This window comes from Rhinolophus sinicus, chromosome 17 (genome assembly GCF_057876585.1).
Source record: "Rhinolophus sinicus isolate RSI-liver-muscle chromosome 17, RSI-T2T, whole genome shotgun sequence".
Classification (NCBI taxonomy): domain Eukaryota; kingdom Metazoa; phylum Chordata; class Mammalia; order Chiroptera; family Rhinolophidae; genus Rhinolophus; species Rhinolophus sinicus.
Genome location: NC_142517.1, coordinates 58,282,316 through 58,304,871, shown reverse-complemented (window position 1 = coordinate 58,304,871; position 22,556 = coordinate 58,282,316). Strand labels below are relative to the sequence as shown.

Here is a 22,556-nt window from a genome sequence, read left to right as displayed (position 1 = left end):
CAGGATTTTATTGGGGAACAATGGTCAAATTGTTGTCCTTTCAATCTTAGTTGTGGAGGGTTCTGTTCAGCTTCAAGTTGTTGTTCTTGCAGTCTTAGTTGTGGAGGCCACAGCTCAGCTCCAGGTCCAGTTGCCGTTGCTAGTTGCAGGGGGCACAGCCCACCATCCCTTGCGGGAGTCAAACCGGCAACCTTGTGGTTGAGAGGACAGGCTCCAACCAACTGAGCCATCCGGGAGCTCAGCTCAAGGTGCCGTGTTCAATTTTAGTTGCAGGGGGCAGAGCCCACCATCCCTTGCGGGACTCGAGGAATTGAACTGGCAACCTTGTGGTTGAGAGCCCACTGGCCCATGTGGGAATCGAACCGGCAGCCTTCGGAGTTAGGAGCACGGAGCTCTAACCGCCTGAGCCACCGGGCCGGCCCAGAATGATCTTTTTAAGAATACAAATCAGATCTTGTACTCCTCTTTGTCTTTCAGTGGCTTCACCCTACCTTTATGTGAATAGCAGCATCATTAATTTAGCTTTTCTGTTTCTTGCCTACCTCTTCAGCTTCTCCTTTAAGTGATACTAAAGTTTTTTTCAGTTCCTTGGAATACTACATTTCCTCTCATGGGCTTTTGTTTACTTGTTCCTTTTGCCTAGTAACTCTTTCTCATCCTTTGTCTTAGCTTAAAAATAATTTTTTCACACAGGTCTTCCCTGATCCTCTTGCCAGATATTTGCATAATACTCTGAATTTTATCTTATATGCATCACATTTGTCAATACTTTTTCAAATAACCCTCCCACTGGACTATACATTGTTTGAAAGCTCAGTGCCGTCATATTTGTAGAAACTGAAATATTTATTGAATTTAAATTTAATAGATGTTTGTATAGTTTTTACACGTTTAGCATTATTGGTGATATAGTCACCACCAGACATGTATTATATTAGTTTAACTTTTTAAGGCACAGTCCAGATAGTTTCTCTAATTTGGGGAGGATTTTAAAGAACTTCAATACATGCTTTTTTCCCCCCTCTTTCTTTAATTAAAATTTGTTTTGAACTTATACTTATGCAGTTTTGTGTGTGTGTGTTTATGTGATATTCTTAATGTAATAAACATTAAGATTTCTCAGCAATTACATTTAAGTATTATAAAGAATAAATTCCAAATCTTTTATATCGGTAGTACACAATGAGAACATATTTGAATTTCACAGTAAGAAATTTATTTCTTTTAAAGTGCTTTTTCCATTGATAAAGAAATAAAGTAAAATACAACACCAACATTTTTCAGGACGGCATCCCCTGAACATAAGCCCTAATGTGTCTTTTGGAGCAAAACTTAATATAAGACCCGGTCTTATTTTCGGGGAAACACTGTAGTTCTTCATTAGCCTGTCCATTACAAGATTTTTAGCATTTCTGGACCCCAGGCACTGAATATCAATACCAACCTGAATTCACTGCAACATAGTCAAATGTTGGGGTGGGGTGTGGTATGGGTTATCTAGTTGAGAACCATTAGGTTAGATCAGTTTTTACCTTATTAGGATTATGTAAATAGTCACAGCTAAGTCGTAAAGTATACTATGGTTCACAATGACTGTTTTTCCTTTCTTGTACAACTTTTTGTTGTCCCTGAAATTATAATTGTCTTTTTTGTTCTCTGTACTTATTACTAATTTATCTTCATGCTCTCTTCTAATTTATATCTCCTGTCTGCATTCAGATACGTTAGAAATTCTATCCGTTTTACATTTTTAAAGACATCTCTCCCAGAGCCTTCTGACCTCTTCTGGACTGGTGGCTCTCAAGGCCCAAGGCACAGTTATCACTCTGTCATCTTTCTTTACCATTTTCTTTAGTATTCCTCATGCTTATCTCTTGTTTCGGATCTTATTTCCTGATTCTCATGTCTTTTTTGACTTACTCCCTCATTTTGACAGAGTACCTTCTCATGGTTCCCTGAGAAAAGGATGTGTAGATATTTTGATAACTTATATCTCTGAAAACCTTTTTTCTATACTCAGTTGTGGTCAATAATTTGACTGCGTCTGAAATATTATGCTCAAGGGGCAGCCAGTTGGCTCAGTTGGTTAGAGCGCAGTGCTTATAACACCAACGTCACCAGTTTGATTCACACATGGGCCAGTGAGCTGCGCCCTCCACAACTAGAGTAAAAACAACGGCTTGACTTGGAGCTGATGGGTCCTGGAAAAACACACTGTTCCCCAATATTCCCCAATAAATATTTAAAAAAAAAGATATTGGGATATAAGGTTTTAATCCTTTTAAAAAATAAATAAAAAATAAAATACTATGCTCAAAATAATTTTCTTCCAGTTTTCAATCTTGCTATTAAATCCATTGCCACTCCTATTCCTAATTCTTAAAAAATTATATATTTATATAAATATGTTATATATATATTTATGTTTTACATATGTACACACACACACATCCTTTTTTTGGTTATTACCTGCCCTTTCCCCAGCTTATAGCAGGTTGTTTTTGCTCCTAGTTGTCTAAATTTAATTTCATTATTGATATGTTTGGTATGGGTTTGTTTTCATTTATTGATAGGTTCTTTCCATGTACAAAATCATGTCCTTTGATTCTGAGAATTTTCTTGAATTATGTATTTGACATCTCCCTTCTCCTGCACTTTCTTAGTTTATCTTTCTGAAACTTATTTGTAAATTTAATCTCCTGGCCTGATCCTTTAATTTTCTTATCTTTCTCCATTTTCTTTTTTTACCCCCTTCTTCCGCCCCCACCCCCCCCCACCCCACCCCACCCCACTCCGGTCCCCACTCTGGTTCAAGCTGTTTCTCAGTCTAGTTGTTGTGTAAGGCACAGCTCTCTGGCCCATGCTGGTATCACGAGCCCTGCGCTCCCCCTGGCTGAGGCATTCGGTCATTGGTAGGTCACCTGTTGGCCGCTCACAGCAGCTCACGGCAGCACACGATGGCTGCTGGCCACTCATGGTAGCACACAGTAGCCCATTGCAGCTCACGGTGGCTGCCGGCCACTCACACTGGCTGCCGGCCATTCACGGCGCACATGGTAGCCTGCGGCAGCACTCAGCAGCTTACACTAACCTCCAGCTGCTCACAGCTGCCCAGCTCCAGGAAGAGCTGTTGTTCACAATCTTAGCTGTAGAGGGTGCAGCTCACAGGCCCACGTGGGAATCAAACCAGTGACCTCAGCATTAGTAGCAAGGCGCTCCAACCACCTGAGCCACCAGGCTGGCCCCTTACTCCATTATTTTCAATCTTGGTCATACTCTGCTATTTTTCTAGAACATTTTTTCAAAATATTAAATGTTGAAGAAAATTTAACATTTCACTTTGAAATAACTTGAAATCTACAAAAAAAGTTTAAAAATTTCATATGTACATCACCCATCTTTCCTCCAATGTTACATTATCTAGCTACAGTACAATTTCCTTTTTCCTGTAATCCAATGCAGGATTCTAGGTTGCATTAGTTGTCCTGTCTCCTTCGTCTTAGTGCTTTAATCTGGGACAGTTCCTCAGGTCTGTTTTTTTCTTTCATGACCTTGATTGACACATTTGAAGTGTATTGGCTAGATATCCTATAAGAGCGTCCCTAAGTGTGGGTTTGTCTGTTGTTTCCTTATTAAATTCAGGTTACACATTTTTGATAAGAATACTACACAAGTGACATTGTGCCACATCAAGAGAAACATGTTGTCCATGTGTCATTACTAATGATGTTAACCTTGATCACCTGATTAAGGTGATGCCAGGTTTTTCCATTGAAAGGCACAACTTTTGCCTTTGTAATTTGAGACTATGTAAATATCTTGTTTCTCATTGTACTTTTGCCCTCTAATTTTAGCATCCATTGATGATTCTTATATGAGTCAGTTATTTCTGAAAAGAGTTGCAAATTAAAACTTTTCTATTTCCATCATTCCTTCTATAGTTATTGATTTGAAATTATATGTAAGGAAGAGTTGTCCCATCTCCTCGTTTGTTTATTTAGTTATTTATGTCACTGTAGACTCAGGATATTTACTATTGAGTTATAATCTATTACTATCATTTTATATCCAGTTCCTCAGTTTTTTTGGCTGTTGTGACCCCCTTCAAGTTTGCTCCTGTGTCCTTGTGACATATCATCATCATTTTTTGAGCATTTCTTTACTTTCTGGAACTGTAGTAATATTCCAGATTCATCTTCTACTTCTCTGCCCCAGCTCTGGAATCAGCCATTTGTTTACATGGAGGATAATATTTAGAAACCAAGATCTGGGTGCTAGGTGTGCCCATTGCTACTGGGATGTTATCGCTTCTAGGCCCTCTAAGTGGACAGAGCTAGAAAATATATACAGTAGTACCTTGGTTTTTCGAACGTCTCTGTTGATGAACATTTTGTTTTACAAACGCCATAAATTTTATGGATCTATGGTATCATTAGATAGTAAAATTCATCCTAAATTTGCAGTTTTAGGGGTTGATTTTAAAGGTCTGGAACGGATTACTCCATTTTGCATTACTTTCTATGGGGAAACCGTTCCTCGGTTTTCGAACATTTCATAACTTGAACAGTCTTCCAGAACAGATTATGTTCTAAAACCGAGGTACCAGTGTATATGTATGTGCACACTTCTAGATCTGTATCTATTTATATATTAAGCACCGTGAGTTCATACAAATACCATAGATCTCAAGCTATCACTATAGATTCAAAGCTATCTCACTTTGTCTCTTTCATTATTTGTAACTTCTTTCACCAACAATGAGAAACCTAGTTCTAATTATCCACAATGTATTTACTTATTTGCTCAATTTTAGAATTGTTGTATGTACACAAAGTAGTTTCAGAATTAATTCATTCCTCTGTGAAAAACAAAATAGATAACTACAGTATAGTATTTGTACACAGTCCTTTTGTTTCTTGTCCTATAGACTCAGAATAATATTTTCCAAAGTTACTTTGGTTAATTCTTTTCTGTTCTCCTTTCAGTGTGGTTATGTTATTTATTTGTAATATGAGTACAGTTAGGTTTATTTATTATTTATATTTCATTTTGGATTCCTTCTACATTCTGGTTGATTTATTTATTTATTTTAAGTAATTTTTTATTTTTCATTTAACATTGACACAATATTATATTAGTTTCAGGTGTACAAAATAGTGATTAGATATTTAAATAACTTACGAAGTGATCACCCTGATAAATCTAGTACTCATCTGACACCATAGTCTGGTAGATTGCTGTCTCCATTTTGTTTAGTTCTTTTTCTGTAGTTTTGTTCTGTTCTTTTACATGGGACATATTTCTTTATCGCTCCATTTTGGCTGCCTTCCTGTGTTTGTTTCTATGTATTAGGTAGGGCTGCTGTGTCTCCTGGTCTTTGTACAGTGGCCTTACACAGTAGGTGTGCTGTGGGGCCCAGTGGCACAGTCTTCCTGGTCACCTGAGCTGGGTACTCTGGGTATGTCCCTTGTGTGGGTTGTGTGTGTCTTACTGTTGTAGTTGAGCCTTGTTGCTGTTTGCACATCAGTGGGAGGGATTGATCCTTGGGCTGATTGATTCTGAGGACTGTCCGTGACTACAGTGGAGGAGTTATGCAGGGGCTGACCATATAGAGCAGGATTCATTTTAGCAGGGAATTGGTGCCTGCTCAGTGTGCTTTTTGGATGTGTCATCAACAGAGGTGGCCAGGTGATGCTCCAGCTGGATCTGAAGCTGGCCACGGCATGCCAGCCTCAGGGCCTTCTGGGAGGGGCCCCACCTCAAGCCAAGTTCAGCTGCATCCTGTGCCCTGCCCAGGGCCACCTGGCATGAGCCACAAAGCAATCGCAGAATGTTGCCACCTATGCTGAGCTTAGAGGCACCTCAAGAGGCCAAAATGCAAACTGAGGCCAGCTGCTGCTAGTGCTGGGCTTAAGGCTGCTCAGCCAGAGGTACAGGACATGCTAAAGCCAGATGCTGCTGTTTGGGTTTTGTGAACCTTTGAGAGATTTTAGGACAGTCCACAGCGTGAGCCAAGGCAGGCCATTTATACAGAAAAGCCACTGGAAGTGGCTTGCATGTGCCCAAAAGTTGGGTGGGTCAGGGTCTCAGAGAATCATGGCGAACAATTGTGATAGCCAGGTTGATGGAGACATGGGGCTACCTGTGTCTGCACGCAAGGAGTGGGGAGGGCTCCACAGAAAAATGGCTTCTGCCAGCTCCTTCATCTAAGAGAAAGCTGCCCATCTAGCCCTCACCCTGCAGCCAGACAACTCAGTTCCTCCCCATATGTCCCTGGCGCCTTTCAAGCTGCTGCCCCAGCGTTGGAGCTCAGAGTGAGTGAGTCCGTCAGCGAGTAAGTCCATGCACAGGCCTTTTAAGAGGAGCACCCAGGACTGCAGCCCCCCCCTGGCCTCGTTCAGCCGCAACCTCCACTGGTTTTCACAGCCAGAAGTTATGGGGACTTCTCTCCCCTGCACTGAAACACTGGGCTGGGGAGCCTTGTGTAGGGCTAGAACCCTTTGCTCCTCCTGGAGGGACCTCCACAACTGAAATATCCCTCCCAATTTTTAATGGTCACGTGCGGGTGTGAGACCAGCCTGTTCCTCGTCTCTGCCCCTCCTACCAGTCTTGAGGTGGCTTCTTCTGTATGTCTTTAGTTGTAGGGCCTCCTCTGTGAATATGTCTTTATGACCTTATTTTTAGGGTAGAAATGTAACTTTTCTTTCTCTTCTTAACAGCTACATCCAGATCTCATTATGCATCAGAAAAATGAAAAAACAGAGGAAAACTCTATGGAGGAAAGGAATCCACTTAGCCTTTTCTGAGAAATGGAATACTGGGTTTGGAGGCTTTAAGAAGTTCTACTTCCACCAGCACTTGTGCATTCTGAAAGCCAAGTTGGGAAGGCCAGTTACTTGGAGCAGACATTTGAGGCATTTCCAGTGCAGAAAGAAGGCCCTTCAAATCCAGAAAACGTGGATCCAGGATGAACCCTTTTTTACTAAGACAAAGTCCAATGTGGCTGCTGAAAATGTTAGTACTTTGCCCTCTAAAGTGAAAAGAAAAGGCACTAAACACTTCATTTCCTCAAGGACCCTTCTGAAATTCCAAGCAGAGAAGTTGCTGTCATCAGCAAAGAACTCTGACCATGAGTATTGCGGAGAGAAAAATCTCTTGAAAGCAGTTGCTGACTTGCCAGCCAATAGTGTTTTAGGTCACGCCATTGGTCACAGACCAAGGACAGAGCTGCAAGCGTCTGACTTTCCCATGAAGTTCAATGGGGAGAGCCAGAGTCCAGGTGAGAGCGGCACAATTGTGGTCACACTGAGCAACCATAAGAGAAAGCGCTTTTGTTATAGCTGCTACCAAGGGCTAGAGCACCACAGGAATGGGGGACCCCTGACTCCAAAAAAGTTTCAACTTAACCAACATAGAAGAATAAAAGTATCTCCTCTTATGATGTATGAGAAATTATCCATGATTAGATTTCGGTATAGGATTCTCAGATCCCAGCACTTCAGAACAAAAAGCAAAGTTTGCAAGCTAAAAAAACCCCAGCAAAGCTGGGTACAGGTCACGGGGGACCATCAAGAGACCCGTAGGGAGAACGGTGAGGGTGGCACTTGTAGCCCATTCCCTTCCCCCGAACTTAAGGACCCTTCTTGTCAACACCAACCGTACTTCCCAGATATGGACAGCAGTGCTGTGGTGAAGGGACAGAACGCGCACGTGCCTGAGGACGGCACTAAAGGAAGTCCTTTCTTGGGCCAGGAGCTTAGTTTAGATGAAGCATTCCCTGACCACCCGAATGGCAGTGCCACATACACCTGGGACCAGTCACCCTGTTCCTCTCCTAAGTGGGAGTGTACAGAGCTGACTCATGACATCCCCTTACCAGAACATCATTCTAGTAACGTGTTTATTTCGGAAACTGAAAGCGATGCTCTGACTCTGGGTCAGGAAAATTGGACAAGTACTGTCAGTGATGACAGGGTAAAACTGGCGGTGTCCGGGGCAGATCAGTCTGTAAGTAGTGGAGATGGGCTCGTGTCCGAAGAGACTGTTCAGATAGAGAGCTCATGCCAGATGGATGAGGATGGATCTCTCAAGCAGAACATTCTTAGTTCTAAGTTGCTGGACCACCCTTACTGTAAAAGTCCCCTGGAGGCTCCTCTGACGTGCACTGAACTCAAACTAGAAAATCAAATGGGAGGTGGGAAGAACAGTCAGAAAGCATCTCCAGTCGATGATGAACAGCTGTCAATCTGCCTTTCGGGTATGCACTCTTCCTTTATTCTCCCCCAACCTCCAGCTCACACTTGCTGTCTGTTATCCTTTCTAGGAGTGTCCTGTTCTTGCTTCCCAACCATGGATTTCTCGTTAAGCAATCACACATTCTTCTTGAAGCCTTTTATATTGCTGTGTTATATAGATGTCCCATAATTTATTTAATTCTTGATTGATGGACATTTGTGTTGTTTCCAGTTATTAACTTCTAGAAACAATGGTGCAATGAAATTACTTCTTTATATTTATACAATTGTTTCTGTAAGTTAAATTCCTAGTAGTAGAATTGATGATGGAAAAATACACTTAAAAATTTAAGGGAATTGTTAAATCGCCCTCCAAAAAGCTGAGCCAGTTTACACTTGTTAAACTTTGCCAGTCTTACAGATCATATGAGTTCTTTGTTTTAATTTGCGTTTTTAAGTTTGAACAATTTTTTTCTGTGTTTCTGGCCAATTTTGTTTGTATGTAATTTTTCTATTCAATTATTTGTATTTTATTTACTTAATATATGAGAAGCTCCTTTGTACAAGGCACTGTCCTAGTTCTAAGAATGTAGCATTAAACAAAATCCACTGATTCCTACCTTCATGACTTTAGTTAGCATCATTCTAGTTTTAAAGATGTTCAATTTTAATTATAAATATTATAAGAATTTAAGTTATAAGTTTTTATCAAAAGGTAAAAGCCTCAGTATGTGTATGATATTTTTGCTTAACAGAAAATTTCAGTTAAGCCTCAGTATTCTGACTTTGTGTATGATATTTTTGCTTAACAGAAAATTTCAATTCTTAGATTGTAAAATTTATCTGTCTTTATGGCTTCAAGTTTTTACGTCCTGCTTTAAAAAATCTAATTGTCAAAATCTACCCCGTGAAGTAAGTTGGCATAAGCATTTTTGGAAGACAATATGGCAATGTCAGTCTTTGACACAACCCTCTCTTGCAATTTATTCAAGATATAAAAATATAAATATATTTGTATAGGGTCATTACTTATTGTCTTGGTTGTAAGAAACTAAAGACAACCAAAACAAATGTTTCTATGGAAGTATAAATGACAGCACACCCAGGCAATAGTATACAATGAAGCTGTTAAGGAATAAATTTGATCTATAGTTTGAAAACTATTTATATAAAGTGAAAAAAGCAAGTTGCAAAACAGAATGATGCCATTTTGTTAAAAGATACATAGGCACGTATGTAGGATGAGTATGTGTATATATGTGTGCACATGTATTAATATTTGTATAGGACATGTTGGACAGATAATATCAAATTGTTATAAATAGCTTTTTCTGGGGAGTTAGGAGAGTTACTTCTTGGTGGTTTAAACAATTCTGAACACTGTTTTCCCAACTGTTAAGTATGTATAAAAAATCCCCCCCCACTAGAAGATACAGAGTGCAGAGTCCTAGCAAATATTAAAAAACACTATTTCTGTAGTTTGTACTGTCCCAGACTAGAGAGACAAATTTCCCTACTGTAAGGTTAGCAATTGTGATACACAAGCCTGAAAAAGTTAGCATTTACCTGCAAATACCAATTAACTTACAAATATAGATGTAGCACTTCAAAAAACAATTGATAAATTGAATATGGCATACAGGAAACTGTAGCCTGATACGAGGAAGTAGGAGGTTTTACAGAATCCACATTTAGTGATCTGCAATGTAATTCATTATTTTCACAGGCTAAAGGAGAAAAAGCATGGCATCTCAGCAAGTACTGAAAAGCCTGTTAATAAAACTCAGCTTTCCTGTGTTTAAATCTTAGAAAACTAGGAATAAATAAAATTTCCTTCACTTAGTAAAGAATATCTGTCAGAAACCAATAGCAGTTCCAGGTTTAAGAGGATGAAGTAAGCACATGGCATCTCTTCTTCCTCTGACCAAACCCATAGAAATTATGAAAAATATATGAAAAACACGTATGTATCTCCATACTCAAAAACAAGGCGGGAAGTAGTGGGAAGGTCCAGAGGTCAGCCCCATTGGCAGGAGGAAGATTAGTGCAGGACAGTGGTTCACCACAGCGAGTCCCATTTCTTGAGATGGTGGAGATAGGGAGGAAAGGGGAGACCCATAGGAAAGACTGTTCAGTGGGGAATCTCAACAAAAGCACCTCTCCCTTCTTGTGTCACATATCTGTAAGGAGGATGTCTGCTATCAAGCTGAAATTCTCACCCTCCACCCACTTCTACTGAGATAAAATTGACATACAGCACTAAAATTCTAAGAACAGCAGATTGGTGGGGAGAGCCAGGACATTTCCGCCTCCCCCTCCCCCTGCTCCATTGTAGCAAATGGAAGAATGAGGAACTTCCATTTCCAGAAGAACAGATTTCGGGATTCTTCGCATCTCCAATCCCACTGGAAATAGTTCAAGGCAGAGCAGCAGCTACTGCACATCACAGCCCTCTCCTCACCCGTCAGGTAACCAAGTAGAGATGAGCCCAGAATCCATCACCAACGACCTGAGGAAAACCAACACAATGAAAGAGACAAATTCAACAAATAAAAGGACTAAACCTAAGTAATCAGAAGTAATAGAGCAATCAGGAATCAGTGTAGGGCGGTCGGCACGGTACATGCCCCCTTCCCTGACTTCTACAGCATTAGCCAGTGTGAAGTTCCATGGTGTGCTGCGTGCTGGCTTTCTCTAATATGACTGCACGTTATGCTGAGTGCGGGGGGTTTATCAAGAGCCAGTTGTACTTACTCCGGTTTGCTTAGACAATTTACTTACTCCAATTTGTCCTATACAAATATTAGTATATGTGCACACATATATTGTGTTTCATAATTAACTATCTTATGACCCAGCAGTTCCACTCCTAGGTATCTATCCAAAGAAAGCCAAAACACTAATTTGAAAAAGTGTATGCACCCCTATGTTTATTGCAGCGCTATTCACAATAGCCAAGATATGGCAACAACCGAAATGCCCATCGATAGACGATTAGATAAAGAAACGGGGGTACATTTATACAGTGAAGTATTACTCGGCCATAAAAAAGAATGAAATCTTACTATTTGCAATGTATGGATGGAGCTTGAGAATATTATGCTAAGTGAAATAAGTCAGACTGAGAAAGACAAATACCATATGATCTCACTTATATGTGGACTCTAAAGAACAATAAATGAGCAAACAAAACAGAAAGAGACTCAGGTATAGAAAAAAAAGCTGTTGGTTGCTAGATGGGAGGGGAGAGGGAATGGGGGAGAAGGTGAAGGGATTAGAAAGAGCAAATTAGTAGATGCAATATAGTCATGGGGATATGAAACGTAGTGTGGGGGATATGAACAACAATGTAAAGATCATGTAAGGTGCCAGTTGAGGACTGGACTTATCGAGGGGATCACTTCATAGACGGTGTAGATGCCTGACCACTGTGCTGTACACCTGAAGCTGACGTAGAATAATATTGTATGTCAACTGTAATTTTATATATATATATATACACACAGACACACACACACATGCACCCAATCATGGGAGGTGGAGTATAGCATAAGGAAGACAGTCAAGGGTATTGTAACAGTTATATATGATGTCAGAGGGGTAGTAGCTTGGGGGAGGGGGTTATCACTCTGAGGTGTGGAAATGTCTAACTGTTATGTTGCTTTGTACACCTGAAACTAATAAAAAAAGTAAAAATAAAATAATTTTATTAACTATTGCATAAATTGATGAAATACGAGTGTAAAAAGAAAATCACTCCCTTCAAAACTAAGTTGGATGCTTTGCAATGACAGTAGTGAGTTACTGAAAAATTTGAAAACTTGAGGGAGGATATGAAAATCTAGGATTCTGTATTCAGATTAGCTGTATGTTTTGGAAGGAAAAAATAGATTCGTATATCACAATAGATTCTAGATAGATTAAAAATTTAATAAGTACAGATACAAAAACTTGTACACAAATGTTCATAGTATCATTATTCATAATAGCCAAAAAATAGAAATAACCTAAACATCCAGGAACTGATGAATGAATAAGTAGAATTTGATATATCTGTACAGTGGAATATTATTGTGCAGTGGAATATTATTGTGCCATCAAAAGGAATGGAGTACTGATACATGTTTCATTGTGGGTGAACCTCAAAAACATGCTAAGTGAGAGATGCCAGATTCAAAAGGGCCACACCATATACCTTATGATTCCATTGATTTGAAATGTCCACAGTAGGCAAATCCATAGAGATAGAAAGATTAATGGTTGCCAGGGACTGGGGGCAGAGGGGAACGAGGCGTAACTACCTGCTAACAGGTACAAAGTTTTGTTGTGGAGTCATGCAAATGTTCTGGAATTAGGTAATGGTAATAGTTGCACAACTCTGAGTATGCAGTCACTGAATTGTATATTTTAAGAGGTTGAATTTTGTGGTATGAATCAGTTCAGGAGAGCTGTTAGACAAATATGAGATCATTTTTATAATCTCATGTTGCTAAGACATTTTAAAGCATGATAGGAAACTCAGAAGCAATAAAAATACACCAATTTGACTTCCTAAGCATTAAAATCATATATATATATATATATATAAACAGAAGTCATAAGTGAAAATTTGAAATTTTAGATCTGCATGTCCTTTGACCCAGAAATTTGACTTTTAGCAAGTGTTCTGGGGAAACGATAGAACAAGGATGTGTCAAAGGTTTTAATTGTGACATTATTTAGAGAGCTAAAAATTAACAACTTAATTGGTCATCAATGGGGAATTGGTGAAAATACGGCATACCCATTTGATGGACTACTAGATTGTTTTGAATAGACTTAGGAAAAAAATATAACATGATGTATTGACAAGGAAAATGCAGCTTCAAGAAGAGTAAGTATAGTCTGTTACTTACATGTTTAAGAAATACATGTTCATAGGGGCATAAAAGTTCTAAAGGAATTATGGGGTGACTGCTACTTTATTTTAATGTTTATGGTCATGTATTAGGGGGAAAAAACCACTTCTACTTAAAGCTTGTTCCCGTTTCAATTGTATAAAAATGTTCAATTCTATTTTCTTCTAGACTATTAATGTGTTATTTTTCCATTTAGCTGGGGAAAACTAAAGATGGATCCCTACCTCATTCTTTACACCAAAATGAATTCCAATTGTGAATAAATGATTTAGTTGTTAGCTCTAATATTTATTGATTGATTCATCTTTTCCCCATGGTTATGAGATGCCACCTGCCATTGGGTCTCTTTCTGGACTTGGTTTCTCTATTTCTATGCTAGCATTATTCTGTTTTAATTACTGTAGATTTATGATTTGATGGGACTAGGCCCTCCTCTTCCTCTCTTGTCCCTTAGTCACCTTTTCACTTAATCCTTTTTAAAAATGTCTAGGAATTTCTCACAGTTTTGTCCCAAGATGAATTTTTATATTTGTTTTTTTCAATTAAAAAAGCATATAAACCATAGCTTTTGATTGGTATTGCATTACATTTATAGATTAATTTAGGGAAAAATTACATTCAATACGATACTTGTTTTCCTGTCTAAAAACAAAGAATTACTCCATTTATTTGACCTATACCCCTTACTGGAATTTTATAGTGATTTTTACTTAGGTTTTGCACATTCCTTAAGTTTATTCTTAGATATTTCATGCCTTCCTTATTTTTGATCTTGACACGTGCACTGTATTTTGTTGGAGAACCAAGTGGGTGCATTTCTTATGTGCACAACACAGTGAACCCCATTCCACATTCAGGGTGGGATGTTGTTTCAAGAAAACATTGTCTAACACAGTTGGTTTAACCTGATGAGTAACTTCTAAAGTAACACCTCAGGTTTTATTTTTCATATTGTTGCCTTTTGTACTTGCACTATAGACTATAGTTTGAACTCTGGTTATTTTCCTAATATTTTATCCTTTGTTTCTTGGTCATGTTGAAATTTTAGTACTTTTGAAGTAAATTGTGTTCCAAATGCAGTTTTCCTTTTTGATTCATTAGTTTGGCAAAAGGAGTGGGTAAAGAATAATGGATTTAACTTTCGTTTTCAGTCTGTCTGCTGCGTAATTCTTGGCCCTCAGGTATTACATGGGAAAGGTAAAGTGAACATCCAAGTTGTTTTTGTACAGAAAAGATAATAGGGGAGGGGGGTGGGAGACAAGGGTAAGGGGGATCAAATATATGGTGATGGAAGGAGAACTGACTGGGTGGTAAACACACAATGGGATTTATAGGTGATGTAATACAGAATTGTACACCTGAAATCTATGTAATTTTACTAACAATTGTCACCCCAATAAACTTTAAAAGAAAATAAAAATAAAAATAAAAAAAATTAAAAAAAAGAAAATAGGTATTTCTTGCTTTCAAAGTGGCAGAACATAAGAGCTAACTGCTTGGTTTCTGTGGTTACGTGACCTACAATCAGAGTCTTAGTTCTGTCATATGCTAGTTAAGGGTCCTTGTGGAAGTTACTTAATCTTCTGAATCTTCTTTTCTCCATTTGTAAAGCAGGGATACTGTCTAACACATAAGGTAGTTGTAAGGATGAAGTAGATATGCTAGTGCTTGGCTTATGGAAAGTGCTCTTTAACTGCCGTTTACTTTGGGTCCCAGTGAGTTCATGGTGTGCATCAGTGAGATGTTGTCATCTAGGGTTCTCCTTGAAGATCCAGCTGGGGCCTTTGTACTGCATTAGGAATCCATGTTTATCATCTGCAAGTGAACACAAAAGTACAGATAAGAGGGAAAAAATATAACAACTTATAATCCCCAAACTACTACCATCCAGAAATAACATTGGTAATAAAGACCTCTCTGCCATGGTACTGATTTGGATTTGGAGCCCATATCCCCATGATAGACAAGACTACTTTCTTATTTGAGAAGTCGCAGTTAAGGTTGCTGGGCCTAAAGTTTAATCTTTTGTTATTAGGGGCGTTATATTTATACAAAATTTGTTACTTAAATGCAGTTTCTCAAATATTGGGATTCTTTATCTTCTGTTTGGATCCATTCTCCTATGTAGATACAAGGCTATGCATAGATAACTGTAAGATATGCTATAGTAAACATTATAGGCAAATTCGTGTTCTATTCGTATTTGGGGTTTAGAAACCCCAAATCTAACACCTACTCTGATTAAGCTGGAACATGGGACTCCCTTTCTGTAAGCCTAATACCTAGACCAGAACCAGGCACTAACAAACAACTCTTCTGTTTACTGTACCTGAACCTTTGCTCTTACCTTAAGCCTTTCCAATTGCAAGCCACTCTGGTGGGAGACTAACAGGAGGAAAAATACGGTTTTCACACCTTTTTCTTCCCCTCCCCCATACAAAACACTCCATTCCGAGGACAGTCACTTTATTGTGCTCCTTCCTGTCCATTTTGTATTGATGTGTAGCAGAGGCCATTCTTGAAGTTAGAAAGGGAGCTGGGTAAAATAAATGGCTACAGTCCTCATTTTTCCCCATCTTAACCTAGTAGACTTAACTGTCAGACTGATGGTTAGCGAGGCTATTACTCTCTCGATTCAGCATCAGTGAATAAACAGTCCAGGTCATGTCTGTACTTTTATTAGCCTCTAAGCCTTCCCTCAGTTTTTTTTTTATATTAGAAATAATGTCCTATTTTTATTTCCTAGGGTCTTTGCAGGTATGTTTCTTTAGTGGGTCTTCCTGGAAGCCATTAAAGTGCATATACATATTACCTAAATTGACTTGAAGACTATCCTGTATTCTGGCTGAGACGTCACCTTTTAATTCTGTTTCCCCTCTTAAACTATGCCTCATCAGCTGTTACACAGTTAAACTCACCTCAGTGTTATTCAGAGTATAATAACTCTCAAATTGTGTGATATTAAAAATGCCTTAGAATTTGTTACTTGCTGTGAGAAATCACACACCTGTACCAAGTAATACTTTAACAGCAATCTCAACAGTGAATACCCTCCATTTGTGATTTTTAAAAAGATAATTCCTTCGGTTACCAATTGTAACAGACACATTTACTCAGGTGATCAAGCCTTTTAGATTTCACTCTTTAGGAGACAGGATTCTTCTCCAAGGTTAAGCTACTGAAAGATGTCAATCTTTAGTTTTAGTGAGCCATTCCCTCTCTAACAGTGCATCCATAGCTTAGAAATCCAATGTGAAATGGTGCCTTAGAGCATTTCTCTCCAAATTGGAATGGTAAGGGCTTGATTCATTTTATTTTTTTTAATAAAAGATAACCCTTAAAAATTATAGTATAATTATGCATAATATCGGTTAAATGTATGTTAAGTATTATGTATAGGTTAAGTATTGGGAGAATGATTTTGCTGAAAATGTTTTAGCTATCTTAATTTTTCTTTCTTTATTAAAGGATTCCTGGATGAGGTGATGAAGAAGTATGGCAGTTTGGTCCCACTCAGTGAAAAAGATGTCCTTGGAAGATTAAAAGATGTCTTTAATGAAGACTTTTCTAATAGGTTTGTCAATAATGCTTAAGTTAAGCCCTTGAAAATAAAACTTATATGACTTTTCTCTTGATTAAAAAAAAAGATACTTAGCTATAAATTGAGTAGAACTCATGGTTTTTACTTTTATTTCAAAATCTTTCTGTTTCAGAAAACCATTTATCAATAGAGAAATAACAAACTATCGGGCCAGACATCAGAAATGCAACTTCCGTGTCTTCTACAACAAGCACATGCTGGACATGGATGACCTGGCGACGCTGGATGGTCAGAATTGGCTGAACGACCAGGTTAGTGTATTTTAGGTTCTCATCACAGAAAAAGTTGCTGAGAATATTGAACAATGCAATATAATTAATAACCTCTGGGTTGGCCCAGTTATCTTTTGGAATCAAGGAGTCTTTATTCCTTACTGAAGTGACTCATTCACTAACCCTACTATCCAAAAGCTTGGATTACTCTTAGCAGTATCAGTATGTTATTCATTCTGAGTGGGATGTTCTGAATTGTATAGGGTTAGTAAGCTGGTTTTATGTTGACTTTTTATAGGTCATTAATATGTACGGTGAGCTGATAATGGATGCAGTCCCAGAAAAAGTAAGTGAAAACTTACTCTTCTTTAGGAGAGAAAGAGAGTCCGTATGTAATAAACATAAGTTTTTTGTTGTTGTTGTTTTAACTTTATGTAATTATTTGATATTCCTTAAATTTTAAAAAAGGGTTAGATTTTCTCTTGATCATGTATTAGGCTTGGGCATACGTTCTGTAAAATCACTTCTGCATAAGAAAGTCATTATGCCAACATTTTCCTGCTTATTTGTTTCAGAGTGGGTATGTTGATACTTTGAGGAAGCTTTTTCTTTTAGTGAGACATGCACAAAAGGGACTAATTGCTTTAAACTTTTAAATTTAATTTAGTCTTACTCTCTTTAAAAATGAGGTAAAGTAGTTTTTATCTTCACTTTCTCTTGGATTAATGTTTGATATTCAGTTTAAATAAAAACTAACCCCCCTTAAACTATAAAATTCCCTTAATTCCCTTTCTTTCTTAGTACTCAACTTGCCTGATGGGCAGCCTTTGATTCCAACAAGCAAAATCTTTATAAACGTAATAAACAAGTACTTTATAAACTTTTATAAATCTAATATACAGGAAAATATAAGGAATCTCAGATTCCAACACCATTTATGAATATAGACAAAATATCTTATAGCTGGCTATTTAAAATCACAAATCTGTTATATATTTTAAATTGGAATCATGAGGCGATTCTGTCAGATTCTCTATTATGTGAAATTCTCTTAATCATTTGGAAAATTTCAGTCTATAAATACATACAGTTGATTTTTAACATGAAAGCATTACTTTCAAAAAGGGTATAATTTACCTCTTTACCTCTACATTTAATTCTGAACCTTTACTGGATTGAAACGGCACTGACTAAGGCCGTGGTTCTCAAAGTACAGTTAGTCCTCAGGCCAAGAGCTTCAGCATTATCTGGGAACTTACTAAACATGCCAGGTTTTGGACTCCAACCCACAACTACTGAACCACAAGCTGGAGGTGGGGCTCAGCAGTCTGTGTGGACAAGCATTCCATATTCTGATGCATCGAACGTTTGAAAATTGCTGCTATAGAGATCGCTACTAAAAGCTCATTTTCATTGACCTCTTAAGCTACATGGTTCTCAAAACAATGTGTGTTGGAATCCTCTGAAAGGTTTATAAAACCAATTTGCTGAGCCCTGCTGTCAGACTTTGTGCTGTAGTATGTCTGGGGTAGAGCTTCAGAATTTGCATTCTAGCAAGTTCCGCGGTGATGCTGATCCTGCAGTCTGCTGATCACCTCCTGAGACCCTCAGCACGAAGAGAACAATTTTATCATCTCAAGTGAGGTAAACTTACTGAGTAAACACTTTAAGACCGCAATGGTTCCTATCTCAGGTGAACTGATACTAATTTATAAGCCAGAAATTTGAAGCCAGGGATACAGGGCATGATGCTCCATATGATCAGAGTAATTCTTGCAGCGCTAGAAATGATCACATGAACGTCTTTTACGTGTGTAGTCGTTACAAGATTCTAAATTCACATCCTTTACATGGGGTTAGTTTTGTGGTCCATAGCGCTGGAGTTCAGGAAATCATTACCTCATTCTTCCATAGCCTTTTTCAACTTTGTCACTTGATTTGGAGAGATTTTGTTAGGTTGCTTCTCTACTTAATTGGATTCAGGTAATTGATTTACTGCCCATTCCAGTTCTAACTATAGACCACAGCTGTAAGGTCATTCTAATGAAAATTTTGAACAGAATCTTCTGTGAACCGTGTAGTGTATTTTGTATATTTTGGTTATTATTTTAAAGAAGAAACTTTCCCTCACCTTTTCGTCTATTTTATATTCAGGGTTTTTCAATTTCCATTTTCTTTGGAAGTTAAATCTAGGCACAGCCTAATATAATCTGGGTGCTTGTGTTTGATGTCTCTTCTAGGTTCACTTCTTCAACAGCTTTTTTCATAGACAGCTGGTAACCAAAGGATATAATGGAGTGAAGAGATGGACTAAAAAGGTATTCTCTTTATTTCTTTTTATTCTAAATTTGAAAAGAAGATGATAAGCCACTTTGAGTGGAAGGCTAAGAACTTTAATACCAGTATGCTAATTAGAAACAGACTCCTTAATGTGACAGTTGTTTTTATTGTTTGTTTTAAATCTTGTTTGAAAGACAAGGCACTAGTAAAATTGTTCTGTCCACTTGATTGGAACATGCTGTGACAGAGCACTGGGCAGGCAGTTAATGGTTCCTACGTAGCTATTAGCTTAATGCGGAACTTGGCCAGGACACTTATCTGGACTTTAGATTGCTTATGTATAAAACATAATGATAAATCAGAGTCATCCCTAAAGTCCCATCCAACCTTAATTGATCTCTATATTCGTTGACTATGCCAAAAAATTATTTTAAAAGCCCATTTATATTCTCTTTTTGATATTTTGACAAAATTACCAAAAGTTCAAATTCCACAGTCATAGATCTAGAGATACTGTAACTTCTCACTTTTTATACTGGATGGGTTAGAGAAATTAAGAATGCCATATGTGAAATATATGGAAAGGAATAAAAGACTGGAACAGAAACATTAAGAGCAAGTCTTGTCCCAAGTAGCTGTGGAGGGAAATAACTTTTTGCAAAGTACAAAAACACCTGATTGAACATTGCTGTGTAGGTAATGCTTGTCTGTGCTATGCATTTATCAATGCCAAGATGAATGAAATGTGGTTGAAGAGTGCAAGTCTGGGAAACAGGTATAATGAACTCAGGAATCAGACCTGGGTTCACATCCCAGTTCAGCCACTTAACTACTTGTAAGACCTTGGGCAAATTATGTAATGCTTCTAAGCTTCAGTTTCCTCATCTGTAAAATAGGAGTATGGATAGTATTTACCTTGTTGTGAGAATTAAATGAGATAATGCATGTAAACCACTAAGTACATGGTAAGCACACAGTAAGTGATAATCGTTATTATATCATGATGGTAGAAGCATGGGCGTAGGCTAGTGGAGCTGGAATACAGACAGCAAAGAAGAGTGGCATGACGTGGACCTGATCCAGAGATTTAGGGCCATGAGGTCTAGGTTTTAAATTTTATCCTAAATGCATAGAAATCTATTGAAGGGGTTTAGATGACATCATCTAATTTCTAGTCTTTACTTTAGCATCACTGAAGAAGATGCTGTGAGTGTGGGAGCAAAATTGATGTGGGTAGAATAGGAGGCCATTACAGATTGATGGTATTTTGGATTAGAATGGTAGCAGGAGAGATGGGAGATGTACACAGATTTGAATGTGATCTAGGAAGTAAAATTAACAGGATTTGGTTGATGGGTTGGTTATGGGATGAAGGAGAAGGAAGTGAGAGATGACCTCCAGGTATGTGGCTTGTACCCCTGGATGGGCTGTGGTGGTGTTTATATTAGAAAAATTGATGACAACTAATTAGTAGGGGATTGGTCAAATTTAAAATATACATCCATTTAATACAATGCTACTTAACCAGGAAAAGTTATGTAGGTGAGGAAAGGTGATCATATGTAACGTGGAGTACAGAAAGATTATAAATAGCATGGGAAAACACAGACATACCTTGAAGATATTGCAGGTTCGGTTCCAGACCACTGCAGTAGAGCAAATATGATGATAAAGTGATTTACACAATTTTTTGGGTATCCCAGTACATATAGAAGTTATGTTTACAATATACTGTAGTTTATTGAGTGTGTAATAGCACTATGTCTAAAAAACAATGTACATACCTTAATTAAAAAACACTTTATTGCTAAAAAATGCTAACCATCATGTGAGCCAGTTGGAAAAATGGCACCTATAGACTTGCTCAATGCAGGGCTGCCACAAATCTTCAATTTGTTAAAACAGTGCAATATCTGCAAAGCATAGTTACCATGTTTCCCTGAAAATAAGACCTAGCCGGACAATCAGCTCTAATGCGTCTTTCGGAGCAAAAATTAATATAAGACCCAGTCTTATTTTAATATAAGACTGGGTCTTTATAACATCACATCACATCACAACACAACATGACACCGGGTTTTATTTTAATATAATGTAAGACCATGTCTTATATAATATAATATAAAACTGTGTCTTACATTAATTTTTGCTCCAAAAGACGCATTAGAACTGATTGTCCGGATAAGTCTTATTTTCAGAGAAACACGGTATGTTTCCAGGAATTTATCCACTTCTAGGTTGTCTGGTTTGCTGGCATATAATAGTTAGTAGTTAATCTCTTATAATCCTTTGTATTTCTGTGGTGTTCGTTGTCACTTCTCTTTCATTTCTGATTTCATTTATTTGGGCCCTCTTTTTTTCTGGATGAATCTGGCTAAAGGTTTATCACTTTAAAAAGAACCAGCTCTTAGTTTCCTTTATTTTTTCATCTCTATTTTCTTTCTTTTTTTAAAAAGTTTATTGGGGTGATAATTGTTAGTAAAGTTAGGTAGATTTCAGGTGTACAATTCTGTACACATCGTCTATAAATCCCATTGTGTTCACCACCCAGAGTCAGTTCTCCTTCCATCAGCCATATATTTGATCCCTTTTACCCTCATCTACCACCCCCCTCCCCCCTTATCCTCTGGTAACCACTAAACTATTGTCTGTGTCTATGAGTTTTTGTTTCTCATTTGTTTGTCTTGTTCTTTTGTTGTTTTTGGTTTATATACCACATATCAGTGAAATCGTATGGTTCTCTGCTTTTTAATGTCTGACTTATTTCGCTTAGCATTATAATCTCAAGATCCATCCATGTTGTCACAAATGGTCCTATTTCATCTTTTATTACTGCCGAATAGTATTCCATTGTGTATATATACCAAAACTTCTTTATCCATTCATCTACCGAAGGAAATTTTGGTTATTTCCATGTCTTGGCCACTGTAAATAAAGCTGCAATGAACATTGGAGCACACATGTCTTTATGGATAAGTGATTTCAGATTTTTTTGGGTAGATACCCAGGAGAGGGATTGCTGGGTCATATTGTAATTCTATTCGTAGTTTTTTGAGGAACCTCCACACTGCCTTCCATGGCGGCTGCACCAGTCTGCATTCCCAACAGTGTATGAGGGTTCCTTTTTCTCCACAGCCTCTCCAACACTTGTTACTATTTGTCTTGATGATGATAGCCATTCCAACTGGGGTGAGGTGATACCTCATTGTGGTTTTTATTTGCATTTCTCTGATGATTAGTGATGTTGAGCATTTTTTCATATGTCTATTTTCCATTTGTATGTCCTCTTTGGAGAAATGTCTCTTTAGGTCCTCTGTCTGTTTTTCATTTG

General features: G+C 37.9%; 1 protein-coding gene across 5 annotated transcripts in view; it reads left to right on the top strand.

Moving 5' to 3' along the window:
• The window catches only part of SENP5 (SUMO specific peptidase 5), a 46,113-nt gene that overhangs the window by 6,009 nt on the left and 17,548 nt on the right, over positions 1–22,556 (top strand). For 4 of the 5 annotated variants that reach the window (XM_019723618.3, XM_019723616.3, XM_019723615.3 and 1 more), the window contains exons 2-6: positions 6,720–8,257; positions 16,601–16,706; positions 16,846–16,984; positions 17,244–17,291; positions 19,186–19,263. In XM_019723618.3, the coding sequence (XP_019579177.2) occupies positions 6,751–8,257; positions 16,601–16,706; positions 16,846–16,984; positions 17,244–17,291; positions 19,186–19,263 (1,878 nt within the window). In that variant the 5' untranslated portion in view covers positions 6,720–6,750. The remainder of the gene's footprint in view (positions 1–6,719; positions 8,258–16,600; positions 16,707–16,845; positions 16,985–17,243; positions 17,292–19,185; positions 19,264–22,556) is intronic. The other variant, XM_019723621.3, reaches the window with a different exon arrangement.